Genomic DNA, 22587 nt, shown 5'->3' on the forward strand with positions numbered 1-22587 from the left:
GGGCCAGATTATCTTCAGAGGTCTCTTCTGGCTCAGTCCTCTGCTGTTTTGAGCAGGCTGTAACCATTCCCTCTAAGCATCTATGTGAGGTCAAAAGCTCATCATTTTGCTACAGTTAAAGAAAAGTTTTTTGTTCAGCTGTGCAAGAAAGAAAAGGACTCAGAAATGCTGTCCCTTTTTGCAGAAACTTATAATAATTAACTTCCTGTTCTGGGCAATAAAATGTGTTGAGGAATTCTAGGCTTTTTAGTATTACCTGTGAAAATAGGCTGACTTGGTAAAATTCTGTGCCTGCATGAAAAGGTCTATTAAGCACTGCTGTGATTTGCCACAGCCTGACTCATGACACATTTAAATGGTCTCCAGTTTTAAACTTGCATGTTTTCAGTATCTTCTTACCCTGACAGTCCTGTTAAAATCTGTGCATAAAAGCAGTTGAAACACTTGATTTAATAAAAGTGGCTTTTCATATGTATGACTTTGAAATGGCAACCTCAGCTAAAACCATATCAGCAAAGCTTGCTGTGCAGTTGATGCCTTTTTACCTGAAAATTCCCCTCATGGACTTAACATTCCCTTAATACCGGCTTGGCAGCTTGCTTAACTTGGTCTATCACTAGGTTGTAGCTCCAGAGTTTAATATTAGGAATGAATCTTTTGCTTCACTTGTAACATGTGTGGATATTAGAGACATGTTAAATTGTTTCTTTTTGAGTGCTAGCAGATCTGGTGTCTGTAACAGTGACTTTTGCCCTGAAGAGGATGAGTTGAGGAGCCTTAGTTTAGCTCAGTTTACAGAAGCATCAAGTATACATGAGTTCACTGTGGCATTGAATTTAAAATACATTGGAATTCCATTACCCTCAAAATAGAGACCATTCTGTCATCTGCTATTTGCCACTATTATTGGGAGAGTACAACAGTGATGTTCCCATATCCCATAGACAGTTTCCCTTCTGTTCTGCTAGGGGTTGAGAACAGTACAGGCAGAGAAATGAATGCTTTTAAGAGTTTGAAATAGTGTGCCTACTGCATGAAAGACTAATACTGTCTATGATGCTGAGTGCAAGTCAGGTGTCTGTGTGGTTTTTTAAAATAACTGAGATGGGCAAGGTGATACTTTTACATCTCTATTGCCTCTTCAAGTGAGGTGGGGTGGAGGTTAAGGTTTGTATTTTTAACAGACATTGCATTATTTAAAATAATGCAATAAACAAGTGTAAATAATTAATTTAATATGCTTTCTGTTAAGGGACCAAGCTATTTGTAAGACTGTTAGTGTTAAGGGTTGAATTTGATTTTTAGCTTGGCAAAATAGCACTTACCTTTACGGAGCACAGCATGGGGCTGTCCATTTCTACATCAATGCCTCTTGCTGTAAGCTCTGCTCTGGCAAAGAACTTTTAATTAATATCATGTTAATTGTAATTAATATAAACAGTATCTGACTATGGCAGGGTTCAGTTGAAGCTGTTCTGGCAGTACTGGCACATTATCTGTTTCTCTTAGTTCATTCTGTGACTTCATAGAATCGTTAAGGCTGGAAAAGGCCTCCAGGATCCAGGATAACCTCTGACCAAACCACCCGCCCCGCCCTGACTAAACCACAGCACCGAGTGCCATATTCAGTTGTTTCTCAAACACCTCCAGGAGTTGTGACTCCACCACTTCCCTGGGCAACCCATTCCAATGCCCAATCACCCTTTCAGTGAAAAAATTCTTCCTGATTTCCAACCTGAACCTCCCCTGGCTTGGCTTCAGACTGTTTCCTCTCATCCTGTTGCTGGTTGCCTTGGTGAAGAGACTGACCCCCACCTTTCTACAACCTCCTTTCAGGCAGTTGTAGAGAGTGATAAGGTGTCCCCTGAGCCTCTTCTCCAGGCTAAACAACCACAGCCCCCTGAGCTTCTCCTCCCAGGACTTGCCCTCTAGTCCCTTTCTAAGGTCTGTTGCCCTAATCTGGATTTGCTTCATCATCGTCCCTTCAAAATCTCTATCTTCAAAATGTTATTTCTAATCTTGTTGTCTTTGGTATTAAATTGCTATGCTAAAGCTGAGTATTTGGGAACATTTTTTAATAGCCAGCTGCAAGATAAAGTATGATGTCAAAAGTGTTCTTCAGCTACTTAGTTTTTAGAAGTCAATAGACAGCTTTTTTGGGGGGAAATGGATGAGCTTTACTTTTCTTAGGAAAGCAACAGAAAGTTGTTACAAACTTTGCTATAAACAGTGGGAGAGGTATGTGTACACAGCCAAGTTGCCATGATTTCCAAAGAAAAACCTTGTGGAATGATTTATAAACATTTTTAAGAGAAACTCAGGACATGTAGAATTTTATTTTGAAATAAACAGGAGTTAATATCTTCAGAAAAAAATAATTCTTAATTATGAGTAACTTCTGCATTGACTCCAAATTATAAAGTGTACATGCAAGGAAGCTGACTTTATGGCATGAGAGAGGTGGAACAAAAAGCAAGTTAGGCAGGGGTAAGATGAGAAAACTGGAACCAGCTGAGCATATTTACTGTTGTTTTTTTTGTTATAGCTACCTCATTCTGTTACTAATAGTCTAGTCTTCAAGGTATCTGGTCTGATGTTTCAAATGCCACAGATGTTAGGAGGAAACATGCAAATGGTAAAGGCCTGGACTTGTGCAGAAGTTCCCCACAGAAGCAAACTGCAGAAAGCATCATGCTGTGCTTCAAAGGGTGTGATCTGGGTTAATTTTCTGAAGGTCGACATTAAGTGTTTGTAGTTCCATAAGATAAGACAGAAAGTGAAACTGGATCTGAGCTGTTGCAGCTGGTCTGTGTATTCCTAGGGCCTGCATAACAAAAGTCACAAGGACTGGCAGCTGAAGGAGCTGGAAGAAAGGTTCAAATGAAATTTAGAATAATAAAATTCCCCAGTAAGCAGAATCATTACACTTTTTTCAGTAAATGCAACAGTGACAGTTCTACTTAATGGGTTATAAAGGTATGTATCTCTATAGCACATCTTCTATTTTACTGCTCTTGTGCTTCAGTGATATTTGAGTTTTGTGATGGAAACAGAAGTTTCTGGCATTGGCTCAAATGAATTATCCTTTTAGCTTTCTTAATTACTTATTGCTTTTGATACAGAGTCAGAAGATCAGGTGTCTTTTGAGCTGATTATTAAAAAAAAAGAAAGAGAAAATTGAGAATTGATAAATGCCTCTGTTTTTCTTAATCCATGATTGCAGAGTTGGTATTTACCATTATATTGCATCATTAGGTACAACATGGAGTAAGGCTAAGGTGGAAAGAAAACTCTGCAGGCATTTTTAGATCTGATACTACTCACAACCTTTTAGGTCAGTAATGATTGAGAAGCCTTTTCATGTTATGGAGGCTTGTTTAGTGGCTTGTGCCAAGCACAGGTGAAGATGTCAGGTGTCTTTTCAACTTTTTGTGGGCAAAATAACCAGAGCTTGCCTAAAGTGATACAACAAAGCAGACAGGACTTTGCTCCTTCTGTTAAGTAATTCTTCCCAAACTGCTGTTACGGAACATGTTTGTATTTCCAGTCTTCCTTTAGAAGATAAGGTTAGTGTATTGCACATCGCCCTCTTCTGGGATTAAAGTGGGAGAGTTAAGGAAACAGTGTGCCAGGCCAGGGTTCACTGGTGCAGAGCGTGTGAGCAGCTGCCTGCTTTGAGTGGCAGAAAATAAACGGAGCTTGTGTTTACAAACCAAACATATGCAGGTGCTCCAGAATTCATGGTGCCATGGGTGATGGATTTCAAGGAGATGGAGAGGACTCTTAGGATTACAAAGAGACTATATATATATATATATATATATATATATATATATATATATATTTTTAGATATTAAGAAAAAAAAAAAACCTTGAGAAATGAGACCTGTGTACTGCTTACTATGATATACTCTCCCAGGAACATATTTCTCATTTTCAGAAGCTGTACTAATATAAGGGTTTGGCATCTGCAGTTCTAGATTGATTTTGAGGCTGTGAAATTCATGAACACAACTTAATCCAGGCCCAGTTTTTAATCAGTTTCTGTTGTTTTAAGTTTCTTGCATAAGATTCAGTCAATTGAATGCCCAGGAAAATCAACAGTTCTGCATGCAGTTATTTTCTCACTGAATGTGCTACTCAGTGGCCAGGGTTTTCTTGTCTGGTTTCTGGGCTGAATTTTTAAACCTGACTTACTGTAAGAAATAAAAAATCAGGCTCCAGTAGTTCTAGCAGAGGACTAGTAGCAAGGCCTGCTTCACTCCAGGCTGCAGTGCAGGTGTTACCATGGTAACTTCTTAAATATCAAAGTACTATGTGGGAGTGATGCCTACTGATTTTTGCCTTTTTTTGTTTTATATATTCTCTGCATTCTTTACACATATATTTGTAACTCTATAGTATATATATATATATATATATATATATTTCTTTTTTTCCCCCAGGACTCCCAAAATCTATTTTTGGACCCCCCAAAATCCATTCAGGACCATCCAAGATCCTTCCAGGACCCCTGACCCCCCCTCAACTGCCCTAAGATGCTCCAACCAGAAATTCTAATAGATATGAAAAGTTGGAAAAAGTGACATTGAGGGGGAATCCTCAAAAATTTGGAGGTTGCAGGGTGAGATTTGGGTATCCCAGTGGAGTCAGGGGAATGGGGTCCCCATTTTTGTTCCCCTTGACCTTGAGAAATTTGGCCATGCTGGAGAAATATTTCAGGCTGGCCTCAGCCTCTTTCTTCTCTGCTGCTTGCAGGTTCACGCTCTCCAGCCCCTGCAGGGGAATGAAGGCCACGCTCGGGGCCGTGCCCGACCTGTGGTCCCAGATTGTGGAATTGCCCCTGTAGATGATGCTCTGCTTCTGCAGGGTCCTCTGCAAGACTTTGCTGATCCAGGCCTTGGTGGCCTCGTTGACCTGGGTCTGGCGTACATGGCCACTGCTGGCCTTGCCCAGGTGGCCCACGCTGAACCTGAGGTCCTCCTGGTAGGGGTCATCCTCAATCTCCCAGACGTTCATCCTGTTGGCCTGTTTGTGGATCTGCGTCAGCTCCAAGCGTTCCTTCATCTTCCGGTACCACCAGCCCTCCCTCTTCACCCTCAGCCTGTCCAGTGGCACCAGCAGCAGCTTCACTGGGGCGGGCTCCTGACACTTTGGAACTTGGGCTCGATCTCCTCCTTCAGCCCACAGCCCACCTTCCTGTCCTGTCTCTCATGGAAGCTGTCCACCTGGCTGCCAGCGTGCACTTGGCCGCCACAAGCCGTGCCGCTTTTCTCCTCAAATCCAGAGGCAGGGATCGGACAATGTTGCTGTGGTAGATGAAGCCAGTGTGGGGCAAGATGGAGGTAGAGGAGAGGCCGGACTGTGTCCAGCGCTGGTTGGATGTTGCAGGCCAGCAGCTTGGGACAGCGGGGTCAGTCCCCCTGCCACCCCCATGATCTTGGCAGCCAAGGTGGCCCCGAGGATGAGGGAGAGGTTGGGGGCGATGAAGGACATTCAGGACTCCACATACTTGTAGATGCGCAGCTTGGCCCTGCTCAGTGCCAGTCCACACACATCCTCGATCCTGCCCAGCTCCTCCTCTGACAGCTGCTGCCCCTGGGTGGTGGAGGCCGTCATGCTGACCACTGTGATGGTGGAATTGGATAAGATCTGCTGCACATTCTTGTTGTTCTTGTATTTACCCAGGGAATTCCCCAATTCATCAACAGTTTGGTTTGAGCACCAGTGATTCCAGCTCCGGGAACTGTTTGGAATATTTGTCCCATATGAACTTGTGGATGATGTTGAGCTTGTTCTCAGTCTCCACCATGAGCTTGTTTGCATCCATGATCAGTTGGTACTTGGGGGCCGCCTCCACTGGTCCCAAAACTTCAGCTGCCCTGGGCTGTTCCCCAATGTATTCCTCAATTTTTTGTGTGACCTCAGCAAAAGCCTTGGACCCCCAGAGCTTGGCAGTGCTTTGCACAGACTCCATGGCCTCAGGCGGCTCCAGCTCCTCCCTCACATCCTCAATCAAGAGCTCCTCCACTCCCTTGGAGCCTTTGCCTCATCCTCCTCCCCTGCCACCTCCTCCAGGTCTGCCAGCAGCTTGTCTGCCAGCAACATGGCTGAACTGGGAGCATTCCTGCTCCTGCTGTTCCTGTTACAGCCATGCTGATGTCACTTCTGTCAGGAAAATCCACAAACAGCAGAGGTTTATGTCCAAAAAGACGACAGAGGAGTCCTGCAACTTTTATTCAAATAAAGGGAGAGAGTCCACCAGGGCATATGCCTGTGGGGTTTTCTCTCTCTAGGCTTTGGAGGGTTCAGCCTCCTTTTATCCTTAACTCCTGGCTGCATGTTGCCCTCTTCCTTTCCCCATTGTCTGAGGAACTAGTGCTGGAGATAGGAAATTTAAAATGTTCACAGAATGAACTGCATTGGAAGAGATCTTCGATATCATCAAGTCCAATCATCAAGGCTGTGCCCTGAGGGAAGGGAATTTCTGTTTCTTTCCAGGACATTGTTCCAGGTGAAGGCCTGATGAGCTTAACAGTCTCAACAGAGGGGGAGCAGCAGAGAGGATACACAAAAGATAACCACCATCATAATGAACCATCAGCTCCAAACAATAAACCTGGAATGGCCAGAGGCACCTGTTCTGGGAAAGGAGAGATAAGAATGAGAACCTAATTAGCATCAGAGTCGAAAAGAGCTGTGACCAACAGGAGACCAAATACTAAGAATTACATTACTTGGAACCAATGAACATTGAACATTGGTTCAATGGTGATTCATACATTGACTGTATGAAATTTCTGAAAAATCAGGTAAAATTCATGTGTCATGGAATGATTTTCTCTGCACACCTGGGCTATGTGTGGATGAGATGATTTCTGTTGCACATCCAGGCCAGAAAAAGTAAACCCTTGAGTCTCTAATACTAAAAATATTGTTGGAGGCCTTTTGTCTTTCCTGCAGTTTTGGGGGCACTAGGAAGGTACAGCCTTCCTGAACGGCCTACCACACATTCTCCCCTTAAACCTATTATTTTACCCCAAAGTTCAGAAGTTCAGGCTTGTGCAGACCCTTGTCTGTTTCATGAGCCAAGCTGTCTAGGCTCTGCAACAAACCCAATGGCCAAAATTAGTAGAGATCAGAAGACCCATTTCAAAACCATTAACACCCACACTTCACCCATCAAATTGTTTGTAAGGACATTAGCTTTCCTCTCACTTCTGACTGCATTACCCCTGTGCTCCTAATTTGGTATTTTTTGACAATTATGTTAATTTACTAAACTTGTAAAATTGTGTGCACCCATGTGGGGGCTGGACTTTTGTGGACATTTCTCCATAACTGCCTCTGGAGGCCTCCAATGAAGACAAGCTTCTATATTACCTCCTATACTAATATTATCTTGAAAGCGTGCATTGTTTCATTTCTAGGTTGAAAAGGGCATCAGGTGCAGAAACTTTGCCAGCAGAGACCTGGGAGACACTTGGTTCTGTCCATTTGAGATACAGGCTCTGAGATGTATCACAGCTGGGCGTCTCACAGAAAGCCGGTGGAATTAGGAGCTAAATGAGCTTTTGAAAAGTTAATTCATTAATAACACGTCTGAGTAGTTAATGCAAGTGGATTGAATAGTATGTGTCAGGGTGGCATGATTTGCCCTTAACAAAAGTATCAGTGGGGAAAGGAAGTATTTATAGCCATGACCTGAGGGTTTCATTGTCCAGTCACCTCTGTGTTCCAAATTATTCCTTGAAGACCCTCTGAAGGCAGCTGTTGAGGGAAGGATGAATGTTTCCAAACCTGTGCTATGCAAGAGATTCAGAGGCTTCCTCAGCTGACTTCCAGTTAGTTCTCACTGTGGTCTCAAGCAGACTTGGCACAGGATATGGGTGGCTGATGGGAAAAAGCAGCATGTCTGTCTTCTGCTGACTTTAACCCTTGAAGCTGTTTGTTTTTGGTGGAATATGAGACCCCTGACACATCAAATCTGTGTTTGCTTTCCCAGAACACAGGAAAGCTGGCTCCCTGGCAACTGTTATGGCTTCATTAAGATCTGAGATTTTTATGGGGCAGAACATTTTGTGCTGTTTTTGCTGCCACTTGATATCCTGGTGATGGGCCCAAAAAACCCCGATCTGTTTGGGTGTACACATGTGCTGTCCTAAACGGGGATTTGCAAGGATTATTTCCTTCAATGTGGTAACAGCTACTAAGAAACACCTATCAAAAGGAGCACTGTTGTAAATGTTCCCACACATGCTCTCAAATACCCTAACCATGCAGCTCTCCGAAGGTTCTCTTTAAAGCAGGCAGAGCTGGCGTTGGAATAACACCCAGGCTTTTCCCTGGTCCTTCAAGAGGATTTACTGTAGTCTCCCTCCTAAGCAGAGGTCAGACCAAGTGAAATCCACAAAAGGATTATTAATGACACCTGCCAGGACAGAGCAAAAGAAAACAACAGAGGAGACAAAAGGCCAAAAAGTCCCTTTCCATGAACTTGTCAGACCCATGAATGAAACACCTCAGCCTCCTGACACTTCTCTGACCAAATGAAATGTTTTCAGTTGTTCCAGCTTTCTGAAGCTGCACAGCAGTGACCATAGAGATGACCTCTGTCTGGATACCCAGAGGGCCCATAAAAAAGTTATTCACAAATCAGAGGGTGCCTCTGTGGACCTAGTGGGAGATGGTTTATAGGACTTTCGGCTCATCAGGTGAAGAGCTGGAGGACTGGAGGTGGCTGCCACCCACTGTTTGCTGGTCATTCTCCAGCCCTTCATCTTCCCCCTGAATACTTCCACATCAAATGTCATAGGAGCACTCTAAAGTTCAGAGGTTTTTTTTTTTGACTGTGCTAATGCAAAATTGCTTGACCACTCACTGTATGTTGTATACTGAAAACTGCTTTATACCAGTTCAGGGACTTGTTATTTGGCTTGAGTTCCAGATCTGTTTGCTTGCAAGTGATACAAATTCTGAAACAAAGAATATGAAATAATGCATAGTGTCCTTCAGGTACAGATACCTTTTTACTGTAGGTAAGAGCAGGTTATAGAAGGGAAGGAGATTTAAGGCAAGTGTATTTCAGGTTATACAACCAGCTCTAGGTTAAGCATCTTATGCATGTTTTGGCAAAATATTCAAGCATTGCTGCTCCTTAATAATTAGTATCCGAGTTCTCTACACCAGATACGTGTACATTATTTCAAGTGTCAGTTCACCGATAGGGTTTGTTTGCATTCATTCTCATGCCTTCTCTGTGTCATAATTTTCGTACAGTTACAGGAACAAACTTGTTTGAACATTCCTAGTTGAGTGTAAAAAAAATATTTTCCCATGAGTATCATCTTTTTGGCAAACACTTATGTGAAAAGGATCTGCTGTGGAGACTGATCTGTGTGCTTGGGAAGATTTTACTTTGAAATCCCTTTATAATGCAGAAAAAAAAATTTCAGTATCAGTCATGACACAAAAGCTCTGCGGAAAATACAAACTTCACCCAACTGTTTGGGGTATTGATAAATAGCACTATATTTTCCAAGATTCTTGGGAGTGAAGCTGAAGTTGAAGGCCATCTTTTTCAATTATATCTGAGGAAACCTCATGACCCATTTGAACAACCAGGATATGCTTCTTGGTTTTGCCAATCACACCTTGTTTTGTGGTGATTAAGTAACTGGGAAAATTTGATGCATCCTTGGGATGGACAGAGTTCTGCCAGGTTCAATTGTTATGTGCTAATTTTACTAATGTAAGCACAGCCTTAATGACACTGTCAGTGTGTGATACTGTGACTGTAGCTGAAATCTGGTGTGGCTTTAGTTTTGGCTTGTCAAGTAACATTATACTGAGGGAAAGCTGCATTTTGTCTGGGATCCTGAATGCAGTTTCCCTCACTTTGTTTTTGATCTGAGGCCTGTAGGAGGTCAGTGGGGATGATGTCTGGGAACAAATGGAAGTGTGCCAGTACAGAAAGCTGCAGTGCCGTAATGGAGCATCTGTTGCTGTAAAGTGTGAATGCCTGGCATTCTGGGAGCTGGGGCACAGATTGTTGCTAGCTCCTTCACAAGGTTCTTTCGGAAGTGCACAGAGCAGCTGGCAAGGTCTGGGGCAGGTTTAACTCTCTTGTGGCTTCCAAGTGCACACTGCATTAAAAGTTAAGTACACTTCAAGAAGCAGTTTTTCTCAGCATAAAAAAGATTTTTTTTTTCTTCTGTAACTTATGCTTGACCTCAACACTAAATCCCTTGGTCACCATCTGAATGCATTACATAGTGTGAGACATGCAAGAACAGAAAATAGAAAACTTCAATAAGTTTTGATGGGGTTGGGTGATTGTTTTTGAAAGGGGATTGTTGAGCAGAACTGAGCAAAATAATGAGATGTTTATTGGGAGCTAACATTACAGTACAGCCAGACATTAACTGCCTTGGAAACAATCTGTAGGATGCAAGGAGAAAAGCTTTCATCAGTCAACACTGTGCTATCCAACTACATAACTGAGGATACAGCTTGCCATTCTTCCTACAAAAGGCTTGTAGGCTTACCCCACAACTGCATACTGTCTGCTAATAAAATGTAGACTGTAACATCTTTTTCTTTTACATTTGATCTGGACTTTTTAGTTGTTTTGTAAACAGACTTGCTATAATGAAATATTAGTAGGCAGGAGACAGTATCATTCATATGGGAAACAAAGTGCCATTGCTACTTAATATGGTGTTAGACCCATCTTGTTCCTCTACAATTCAAATGTGACTTACAATGTGAAGTCATGGAGACAGATGAGTAAGTCAAGTGAAATACAAAAATGAATAGTGACAACATTTCTCATGGCCTCTTAAGACTTTATACTTAGCACCTTTGAAACTTGAATTTCCTATTTTAGTGGCACGTTTTTATTCAGGTGAATGGCTGAGTGTGGTGAGTCACTATGGATGCTTGCTGTGCCTAACAAAGAAGTTGCTCATGGATGTCCCCCCTTTGTTGTACTTTCAGATGGCTTGAGATGATCATTATGTCATAAAAAATTGAAAGAGACGCACAAAGCAAGGTGTCTAGGTGTATACAGAAGCTAATAGTCACTGCATAAAAGAGGTGAAGCGATCTTTCAGCACTTGTGTGCTGAGTGCTTTTTGTTAGTTGCTTATTACACAGCATCTTCTGCTGCCCAGTTTGCTTTGAGGCACAGTTGCAGTGTGCCATCTAATTCACAAAAGGCTGTTCATGCTGTTCATCCTTAAATGCTAAATATGATTTTATTTACAATGTGATTTTTTTTTTTTTTTAATCCTTGGGTAAGTTTCCTGTCTTAGATAGTATCTGTCTTAAGTGTTGTTTGAGGGAAGGGAATGCATCTTGGCTGGTAATTAATCTCCAGTAATCAAAACTGATTTTCTCTGTAGGTGTTACATAAACACAACAGTGGCCACAGCAAAGCTCAGTTTTCCCATGACCTGGTCCTGTAGGCGTTCCTGTATCTGATGGGAGGCCTTACATCCCACTGTTCTCTGTTTCCCTGGTGTCTCTGTTGAGATTTGTGCTGACTGGTAAGAAGCATGAGAATAGTGTGGTGCTGCAAATACTTTTGCAGTAGATCTGTTTATTTTTCACTTTTTCTGTCTCTAGAAGAGAAAGGTCCTTTCAGTGCTGTATATAGAAACATTGTATGTTCATTTTGTGCCGAGGGCTTATTCTTTCCTAGGTACTCATGTTTGACTTGAGACATGAGAACTGGATCCCCACAGAAGGAATAATTTGAAAGTATAAATGCCAGATTGTTCAGTCAGTGCAGGCTACAGTTTCTAAACCAAACTGAAACATGGTGGTAGTTCTCTGGTGGCTGATGGGGTTTTGTTCACTGCATTTAAATTTTTTTTTCACCTCTTCTCTTTTTTCTTTTTTTTTTTCCTGCTTTAGGCTCTGTTTCTCCCTGCTCTCCCTGTTCTGAAACCTTACAGGTTGCCCACAAGTGGTTTTTTATGAATAAATTGTAGGTTTTGGAAAAAGAAAAAAAGATGAAACACAGTTTCTGTTATTTTTCATCCTGCCTTCTGCTGTAAGGGAAATACAAGCGAAATACACATTTTCAGGTTGCATAGTAATTGTCAGCATGTGTTGTCCAGCACCTCCTATAATGAGCAACTCTAGTTTGTCCTTTCATTTTTTTCTCAGGGATTCTCAAGTCTACCTTGCCAGACTGAAATGCATTAGGTACATTTGTGATGTGTAAACATCTTGTATTTGTATTCTTCTATAAACTTGGAACTAAAAGAAATGCTGAGGTATTGACAAATCTCAGAAGAAATTTCTGTGTTGACTTAATGCCATGCTCAGTGATACAGAAATGTTTCCAGTGTATTTTCCATGAAATCATGTACTGGATTTCTTTCTGTATGAACACGACAGAAAATAAGAGGTTTTGTTTGCTAAAGGGCAGATTTTATAAAAAAGATGCACTGTTCTGGGGGGATTCTTCTTGCACATGTGCACTTTTACTGGGTCGGATGTGGGTGGCCTGCATCGATAAAATCAAATATCTGAGTAGGCTGCTTGTCGACTGCTCAGTAAACAGCTCAAGTACTGTGTCCAGAAGTGCCTTAAAACACAGTCATGTAATATTTTTGGCTCAGTACATTGCGAAATCTTTGGTAGTTTCTTTACAAATAATCTGTTTGCCTTAACCGTACTGTTAGATCTCTGTAGCATTATTGGAAAAACGTCTGTCTGGTAACACTGAAAGTAATTTATTCTCTCTTGATCAACTTTTCCTTTCATCTTGTGTATCAAAACCCCTTAAAGGGCTATCATGGGCCAGATTATCGACATATTAATGCAGCGCTCGATTTCTTGTTATTCGCTTCACTGACATTTTTTTCCTCTCCCTGTTCCCTGGTGCACACAAGATGTTGCAAACAACAGGCAGCTCTGTTTTCAGACACTGAAAAGTTTCACAGTTTGTACATTTATTTTGTTTTTCACTATTGATGTGATAATAACTTGATGGCTTCAAGGTAGGTCAAAATACAGGTAACTTGATAAGCACCTTTTTTTGTGAGGGAGGAAAGTATGGAGATGGTGTTTCAGGAAACTCTGAGAACACCTGGAATTACTTTTATATGTATTGGGCATGTCTACTCTATTTTTTTGTTTTGGCTTTGTGGGTTGTTCTTTCTTTGGAGGGTTTATGTGGTTTTATTTGTTGTTGTTGTTGTTGGTTGTCTGATTTCAGGCACATGGATTTTATAAAACAGGCTGAAATTTTACTTTGAGCTCTGTATTTGATGAGCTGCTCCTCCACAGTGATATTAATTCATTGGTGATGAAAGGAAGCATTTTTCTTGCTGGTGTATCAGCCCAGTACACTGGGCTACTAAGTTAAATATTAAAAAAACTAAGTTGACAGCTCCCCTGCTTTTACTCCTACCTACAGTTGTGATGTTTGATTATCAAGCGTTACCACAAAGCTGAACTAAAATATTCATATATACTCAGTGAAGACTAATCCTGTTGGGTCTTTCACTGCATGCTTCCTTGCCATGACTTTTTTTTTTGTTGTTGTTCTGTCTGGTATAGTGGTAGAAGTAGAAAATTGAGACTGGAAACTAAATTTGGTATTCCACTAGTGTGAACCATGTGACAGAAGAAAACAGGCACACTTGGTGTATATTTAGTGACCAGCTGGAATTTGTTTTAAACTGATGTGGTTTAAACTGACCCTAAGTGGATTTAGGCACACTGATCTGAAGTGAACATCAAAACTCCCTATGTCACACAACAGTAAAGCTGGAACAATTTATCTAGGTTCTTGTTTGTTTTGTCAGCATGGTGTTTGCAGCTGTTCTTAGTTTTCTTTATTTCATAATAGAGCTCATATTCAGCTGTAACAAACTTGATTCAATGTGGTTGCTGTCTTCAATTTTTCTTCCACTTGCACCCATTCCTAGGCAGCCTGGGTTAACTGGGGCTGTCTGCAAGGAAGGTGCTGTGAACTTCAACAGGGAGAGGGAGCCTCCAAGAGGCAGGTGAAAAGCAAAGATTGAGTTTAAAAAGCTCACAGAAGGCAAAAGTTTGGGCCAGGATCACATCACAAGAGTTCTGGACACATTTTAGCTTATAATTTAATGAAAACTCCAAGAGGAAATGGAAAGGTGTACCCTGGAGGTAGCAGCCACAAAGAATTAAAGATTTAAAAACAAGCCTAACAAGCAAACAAAAACTCAAATCAGTTTACTTGTACTTTTAGAATAAAAGCAATTAAAGGGACCCAAAATCCACTCTCTTTGATGCAAAGTTGTCTGAGCCTTAGGTATGACATGGCTTAGTGTCATCCATGGAAATAAATAGGAAGTACACCTGTTTTCATCATTTGGGAAATGGATGTTATCAGCTCTGATTTTTCAGATTTCTTTTTCATCAAACACTGAGGCAGGAGCCAGGATGAAAATCTAACTTGTTGAAGCAGCAATAACCCTCCCCATAGCTGTAATAATAAAGTTCTTTTCTGATTTGAAAGAACAGCATGTTGAAGCATTAAATTTTCCTGATGAGATGATATTAAAATAAATGAAATTAAGTTAGAAGCTTCTGATTTATAGTACCAATGGATACAAAGCTTTAGAAGAATGTCTTGTTCAGAAGTTTAGAATTAGAGTATCAGTTTTATTGTGGGAAACTTTTTTTGCAAAACAGAAAAGACAAATTCCTGACTAGTTTTATCATCTATTTATTTTTCCTGTTATGATTCAGACAAATCAAAGTTTAAAAAGTCAGCATTTCATGTTTGACAATCTGTGACTCAGCTCATTAAAAAAAAAAATCATCCATTCAATGAAAAGTAGCACTTTAGACTGCCTTTGTTACACAGAAGTCTTATTCTTTTCATGCACACACATGTAAATTTATCAGCTGGTGTTTACAGTGCTTTCCTTCCAGGGTTTACTGCCCTTCCTGTAGGTGCCAAGCAAGAGGACTCAGATTAACTTCTCCCACAAAAAAAAAAGGGTTGTGGGGCAGTAAGGTCAGCTGAACTGCTTGGAAGGAGGACTGTCATCAATCTTTTAGTAAGTAAATGTATCTTTAAACTTTACTGCCTTCACAAAGAGCTCCATAGAAAATGTACAGTACCAATTAATGGTGTTTACCCACTATTGCTCTCTGAAGAAATTTCCTGGTTTATTTTCCTCTGCAATCTATTTCTCCATTATACTTTTTAGTACAATGTCTGACTGCTTAGAATGAAACAGTAATCATGTTTTCTTCCATTCACTATGCAGAATTGATAGTATTTTATAAGTATGTAACTTTCTATTTCCCTTTCCCTTTATTTATGTGTATGTGCTACAATAAGGAAACACAACAAAAATTATATATATTAAATTTAAATATATTTCGTGTGCTGGATTCCCTGGCATGCAAACTTCTGTGTAATGGAAATAGGGCTAAATATTTTCTTTAGTAAAGGACATCTGTGTAGTTGCATGTGTTTTATAAGCAAACCTATTCAACTCCACTGATGTAGAGATTACACTGCTGCAGCAGAATTCTCCAGTGTTAAACATTGCTGACATTTAGCCTGTAGAGGTTTCAGTAGGATTTCAGATCCCATTTAAATGTACTTTTTTTAGAATGTCAAAATAATGTGCAATTTTAAAATCTAAAAGTGGTAGTTAGGACACAAAACACTAGTTTTCATTTCTAAAGAATTTTACACCTCTGAGCTGTTTTGGTCATTTCTTATATTCCATTTGTACAGGTAAAACGACTACATAAAAAGCCTAATCAGAAAACCTTGATACATTCCTGTTGTGCAAAGTGATTCCAGTAATTGAAAAAATGAGAATTATAATTCTGCCTAGTTTATGATGAGTCCAAGTGTACATCTTAACTGTTTAAAACTCAGTGTTACTTGATGGCAGTGATGTATATTTGCAATCTGCCTCCCAATTAGAAATAATGTAGTAGTGCTCTTCATATCCTTTCTAAGTTGTTTCAGAAACTGAGAAGACTCTGGGATGACAATATAACTCAGGTTGCAGATTAGTACTTAGTCTAACTACAGCTCAAATGTTTTCCTGGATTAAGTAGAGCATGAATATTATCCCATACTGGCATACCCAGAGAACATTCCTGAGCTGTGTGCTCCAGTACCTGAGGGCTGCTCGGTCAGGAAGTGCAGGAGAAGTTTTTCAGGAGTAGAAATGCAAATTTTGGGCCTGTTGCCAGCTTTATTTGTGACCCTTTGCCTTCTGCACTCTGCTCTTTCTGTTCTTACACCTGGAGAGTGTTCTGCTTGTCTGTGCTCAGATGGATGTCTGATTTGGTGCAGATGCTTCACGCCTGAAAGGCAATTTTGTATAAGAGTTTAACTGAGAGAAGGGTTAAGGAGAGGCTGCTTAAGTTTATGCCTGATTTCAGTCAGCTGTCCCACATTTGGGAGCACAAGCACCAGCCAAAGGATGCCTGTTGTGTGCAGTTCAAGTCCTTTTTTGCTACCTTTCCACTCTGATAAACTGAAGTATCTCTGACTGAACTTAACTCTTGCATCTTGCTCATATGCCTCTTTAGTTTGGCTCAGTCAAGACTGCCGTTTCTAAAACAGTTCGTGATTTAAGCTCCAGATACTGCAGTAAAAAGAAAAACAACTGCACAAGTGAGTGATGGATCCTGAGATGAGATCATTGAGCAAGATAATGAACAACTCCTTTCAGAGATGAAATACTACTATAATTCCAGCAATGTTCTGGCTATCAAAGTTGAATTACTATTGCCTTGGAGGTTTTGTAATCAGCCTGCTGGAGTGCAGCCTCCTGTCTGCTGAAACACTCCAGTTAAGTGACTGTCTTGGTGCAGTTATGCTCCTTTATCAGACACTTGTATTCACTGTAGGCAGGGACATGAGGGCAGTGCTCTGTGAGGGGATAATCACACCTGGACAGCCAAGTCAGCATTCACAGAGAAGACCAGCAAATGTGGAAGGGTGAAAAAGGCTCTCGTGAGTCTGGCTGAGTGTCTGCTTTGTTGCCTGTTTCTGGACCTGCTCCAGAACCTCAGTTTTCCTTCCGAACTGAGAGGCCCAGAACGGGACACAGCACTCCAGGTGAGGCCTCACCAGTGCCCAGTACAGGGGGACAATCCCTGCCCTGCTCCTGTGGCCACACTGTTGCTGAAACAGGCCAGGGTGCTGTTGCCCATCTTGGCTACCTAGGCACAGCTGGCTCATGTTCAGCTGCTGACAGCCAGCACCCCCAGGTCCTTTTCCACTGGACCATTTTGCCGCCGCTCATCTCTCAGACTGTGGTTGAGGGATGCCTGTTGTGACCCAGCTGCAACCTGGCTCTTGGTCTTGTGTAACCTCATGCTGTTGGCCTCAGCCCATTGATCCAGCCTGTCCAGATCCCTCTGCAGAGCCTTCCTACCCTCCAGCAGATCAACTCTCCCACCCAGCTTGGTGTCATTTGCAAATTTGCCAATGGTGGACTCAATCCCCTCACCTACATCATCATTAAAGATACTAAACAGGACAAGAAACACTGGACACCTCTCTGGTCTTGTGCAATCTGCTGAAGCTGCAGGTTCATCAGTGAAAACCTGTGCTTGAAATGCTCATTTTTCCTCACCTAAAGAACCAGTGCTTTACATACCTTATGTTTTGTGCTCCTCTTTTGGTGCTCTGGGATGCTGTAACTGTAGCCCTCATTAACTCCAAAGTAGCAACTAACAAGTTCTGTGTAGGTGGTGAAGTAAGAGTGAAAAAGACTAATCTAGACAAGGTTGAGGAAAAAAGGTTATTCTCAAATTGTTCTAACAAGTGAAGCTGCTGCTTTCTGTCTGTATGATTAGGATGAAGGACAAACAGTAGTTGGTGGGGCCAGACCAGGCCTGTATCCGTCTAGGAGTACCTCAGGTTGGAAGGGTCCCATAAGGATCATCAAGTCCAATTTTCTGCTCCTCACAGGACTATTTAAAACTAAACCATATGACTAAAAGCACCATCCAGACACTCCTTGAACTCTGTTAGACTTGGTGCCATGACCAGTTCTCTGGGGATCCTGTTGCATTGACCACTTTCTCTCTGGGCCATTCTCTCAGAATCTTTTCCTGATGTCCAGTCTGAACTCCCATGATGCAGGCTCAGCAAATGTTTGAACAAAACAACTGTTAAGACATACATCTGACCTAATTTAAAACTCTCCTGTGGGTAGCAGACACACCTGCTGTGTCTCAGAAATTTGTCTAGCTATACTTGTTCATGTCTGTCTTGTCTTCACCAAGTATTGCCAGTTGCTGTATTTTCTTTTAAAACAAGTTTATTGGTAAATATTTCCTCTCTAATGAAATAGTTTAGTGATGACTGGATGTTGCTTAGTTTTTCTTCTCAGTATGCCTTACTAAATGTTTCAGCTCTGTGTTGTTTCCACTGTGTTCTACTGTTAATAGAGTTCTTGTGCAAGAATTTTTTTCACCAGCAATTTGCTGACCCTTTTTCTAGTATCTCCTAGTTTTTCTCATGGACCATGCTTCAGAGACTGCAGGAAATTCCTAATTATGGTTAGACATAGAACTGAGTTGTTCCTTAGAAGCTTCCAAGGTCAGCTCAGATGATTTTTAATCATGCTCTGAAACATTTTTTAGATGTTCAGGCTTCAATTATCCATCCAGTTACTTATGCTTGCTTTATTATATAGATATAATCTAAAGATTAGCATGAATGGAAGAACACCAATGATTTCTGTAACAGGGATGGGACAAGTAATTTTGAAAACAAAATGAAATGAGCCGTTCAGGTATCCATGATGCAGGTCTACCTAAAGCCATTTACTTTTGTGAACACCATTCTTAGTGTGGCACTTTGTAAAGGATAAATCAGAAGAAAACCACTCAATATACTTCAGTGAATTCTAGTATCTATGTTTTATTACACCTTTTCAGAACTGTGGATGATCTGGCCTCCAGCTTGCTGAGGCACAACGGTACTACTAATTCCTGAGGAAAACGAATGTCAGTGTGTTGTTGTGAGCAGCGAGGCTTTCAGAAGTAATGTTTGAACTGTAGGTTCTTTTAAAAAGATTTGGTTTATACCCTTCTCTTTCTTTGAAGCTGAGGTAAACCTTTCCCTCTTTGGAGACACTGATATGAAGCAGATTCAGGCTGTGGCTCTGATGCTTTGTCAGTTTTCTTACAGTGAAAATTGCAGTGGAGATAATACTCAGTATGGATAAAAAGAATTTCCAAAATTTTGCACAGACAATCATTGAATGCTGCTTTTGCAGAGCACAGCTTAAGATGTGTTTTGTAGTCCTGCTCTCTTTGTGTGAGTTTCCTGGTCTGTCTGAGCCTTCTGAAGTAACTCAGCTCAAAATGGCCAGCAGGTGGATTGTGTTGGTAAAAAGCAGATGAATGGCACTATTGCACTCATACATGTGCCAGCAGCTCAGCTGAACTACCAGGCATCAGTATCTCCCCTTAAAAGCAGAACTCTGAAGGTGCTCTGTATGATGGTGCTGATGGAGAGAGGCTTTCATGCTGTAGAAGAAGTGGATCATAAAAATTGCATGTGACAGCCAGTAGGGAAACTCAGCTATTGCAGAGGCCCTGTGCAAGGCTAAGTAATGCTGAATAACACTGGTGAAATATTGCTGCAGATACAAACAAGAGGCCTGGAGGCTGATCTTGTAGATACTTGTCTGTATATTCTTTTTAATACAAGGAAGTAATTAATCAACAGGAGTAGCTTCAAATGTAGCTAGGAGAGCTCTGCCACAAATGGCCCAGAATCCGTGTGTTGATGTGAATGTGTGCACGGAGTTTAGTCTAATTAGCAAACACACAGTGTAGCATGTTAGTGCAATTATTGCCTGTAAAGGAAACCATGGCCATTGAATGCTTTTTGTTTTTTCACCATCTGGAAGGTGGGGACATAACTTGAGCTATTGTTTTGCTAATACCTGTGAAAGCTGAGACAGAGCACATAATAAATGAAAAAGATTTTATGGGAATCTTGCCAATGTTGTCTGTTTCTTGGAAAATGGTAAAGAAGGAGTATGTTTATTTTTTTTGGTAAGGAACTTCAGGCTGGGAGGAAAATTAGCTGTAATTTTCCATTAAACATTTCTTGAAGTTGGAAGAGGAAAGAAAATGGAAAGTCCTAACATCAAGGAATGCCTAGATCACATCATGCAGACTGCAAAGTTCTCAGGTTATTTTAGGTTATAAAAGGTTATTAAAGCTACATAAAATTATGTTCTAGGTAAACCCCCTAAAATCAGCTGTTGGAACAGACTTACTGCTGTGTTCCCACTGATAAGGCAATTTCCACTGTAGGAATCTGTACTAATTAAAGGTGAAAGGTACTGTGCTTTTAGGAGAGCTTAAATGTGGTAGAGATCCCTTACAGAAGAACGCCAAATAAAGTGGAAATGATGGATCTAGAAACACGGAGATGAAGAATAGGTGGAAAGACTTTTGATGGATGTCTGAAATATTAGATTATTGTTGTGAGGAAAAAAAAGGTGGGGAAGAGTGTCTGTGGAAGAAAGACTTTCTGCATTTAACAAATAACAATTTGTATGGCATCTCTGAGTATAGGATTTTCATCCTAGCTAAGGCCAACTTTTAAATTGTTGTCAATGCTATCAGAAATATGAATTTTTGGCTCCTCAGTGGAAAGCCACGTCAAATGTTCTTTCTGACCACAACAGCCATACTTTGGTGCTTGGCAGAGAAGAGCTTTCATACTGTACCAGTTGCACAGCAGCCTGGGACTCACAAATCCTGTTTTTATTTTCTTCAAGCAGCACTGGATGTTCAGAGTGAACAGGATAATGAACTCATTGTCATTGACTAAATGGACATCCAAATTATGTCCAGAACATAATTACCTTGCTGTAATATGCTTTTATTTTATTTTAAAAATGGCCTTTTACATGTGCTGCTCTTGTCATGACAGACAGAGAACCTTTTCTGAAAGTCTCCATGATGCACTGAATTGTTTAATACACTTTAGAGTAAGGGCAGAACTGCTGTGCAGAGCAGTGTTTTAGCATGAGGCACAGAATGTCTGTATTGTCTTCACAGTTTCTGTTGTAAGCATTTTGCTTGTCTGTACATTGTCCCAGGGTGGCATGTGGCTAGGAGAGCAATATACCTGTCTAGGAAATAACTATTTCCTATTCCCCAAAGCCCAAAAGCAGAAAAATGAAGTTTTTACCAAAGAATCATGGCTGCACTTGTATTGGTTTTTAAAGTTAACTTTTCTGTGTGTCTGTAGCAAAAGAATACACTGCCTGTGTTGACAGGGTGGCTATAGCATTCAGGAGGAATGCAGAGCTGTTAGGTTGTATAAATGAGTAATGCCTTGCAACAGTTGGCCTTGACAGCCTTACACTTTCTTAAGCGGATTTACAATCATCTAATATTTGCACACCTCCTTTCAACACTTAAAGCATCAGCTTCTCTTTAGTCACCATAAATCTAGGGCTATTCTTCCAGGAGGAAGTTCCCCCAAGTGGTTTCAATGACCTGAAATGCTAAGTGAGATGACTGCACCTTTAATGAGAGGGATATTTCTTAGTTCATCACCAGCTCTGTCATAAGAAAACATTTGCATTTTTATTTGGCCAACAAGAGTCTCATAATAGCAGTTTCCAGACAGAGAAGAGCTGAATGCTGAAGCTCAGCTTTAATTAAGCGTGCTACATCTAGCTTAGTTTCTCTAACAGGCTTAGATGAAGAAATACCAAATAATTAAAGGGATGAAGTAGACTAATGACTAGGAGTTATAACAAAGAACCAAGTCTGATTTCTTTTAATCATGAAATGTTTTTCTTTTTTTGTGTGTGGACTTGAACATTTCAGCCCTTGTGGCTCAGTTCACTCAGCTGAAGAAAAAAAATTGTTATAATGCTTCTGAAGAAGTGAAAAATAGTTGACAGAAACCTTACAGGACCTTTTATATTTTTTGGATGTTTCCAGAGGAAAACATGATATGGTGATGGGTATGGATGAATTTTTGAAAGGTTAGTGCTTAGATGGTTGCTGCAAGGACAATTAAAGATGCTGTAGGTTTGATCTCAAAGAAGTCTGGAAATTTCTTACGGTTCTGTGACAATGCAAATTGTGGTAATTTGTTACCAGAACTCTCTCATGCTGTTTTCACATTCACTCCTTCATAGTGCAGTTGAAGATTACAAAAAAAAGTTGAACAAAAGCCTCTAAATGAATATCAGTTGTAACTAAAAGCCTCATTGAAATGCTACAATTCCCAAGAATTTAGTGACCATGGAGCAACACCATGATTTGATTCATACATTTCCAAACTCTGGACAGTGGACTGCTTCCAATCTTTCCTCTTTGTTATCCAAATTTTAATTTCATGCTTTTCACATAACGTGTAAAGTTGTTGCGAGATGCTAATTGTTACCTCATGGTCAGCTTCAGACCAGCTCCATAGTGCTGTGGTCCCAATGGACTGCAGGAGAATAAAACATATTGTAGTGCTTTATTCCATCAAATGAAGTGCTTGCAAGGAACACACACCTTCATGGTGCTGCTCCTGCTGTATTACTGTATTCTAAGCAAAAAGTTCCC

At 40.8% G+C, this 22587-nt stretch overlaps 1 protein-coding gene across 1 annotated transcript; it reads right to left on the minus strand.

Annotated features, from left to right (window-relative positions):
* Positions 1-4602: 4602 nt before the first annotated feature.
* Positions 4603-6108, minus strand: PRPF31 (pre-mRNA processing factor 31). Its single transcript, XM_088056991.1, is given in 7 exon segments — positions 4603-5156; positions 5159-5227; positions 5230-5378; positions 5380-5402; positions 5404-5716; positions 5718-6051; positions 6054-6108. Coding segments are annotated over 7 exon segments (1497 nt in total).
* Between the last annotated feature and the right edge of the window lie 16479 nt (positions 6109-22587).

The sequence above is a fragment of the Pseudopodoces humilis genome, chromosome 6 (genome assembly GCF_049639895.1).
Source record: "Pseudopodoces humilis isolate 2021_Gansu_Grassland_sample_001 chromosome 6, ASM4963989v1, whole genome shotgun sequence".
NCBI lineage: Eukaryota > Metazoa > Chordata > Aves > Passeriformes > Paridae > Pseudopodoces > Pseudopodoces humilis.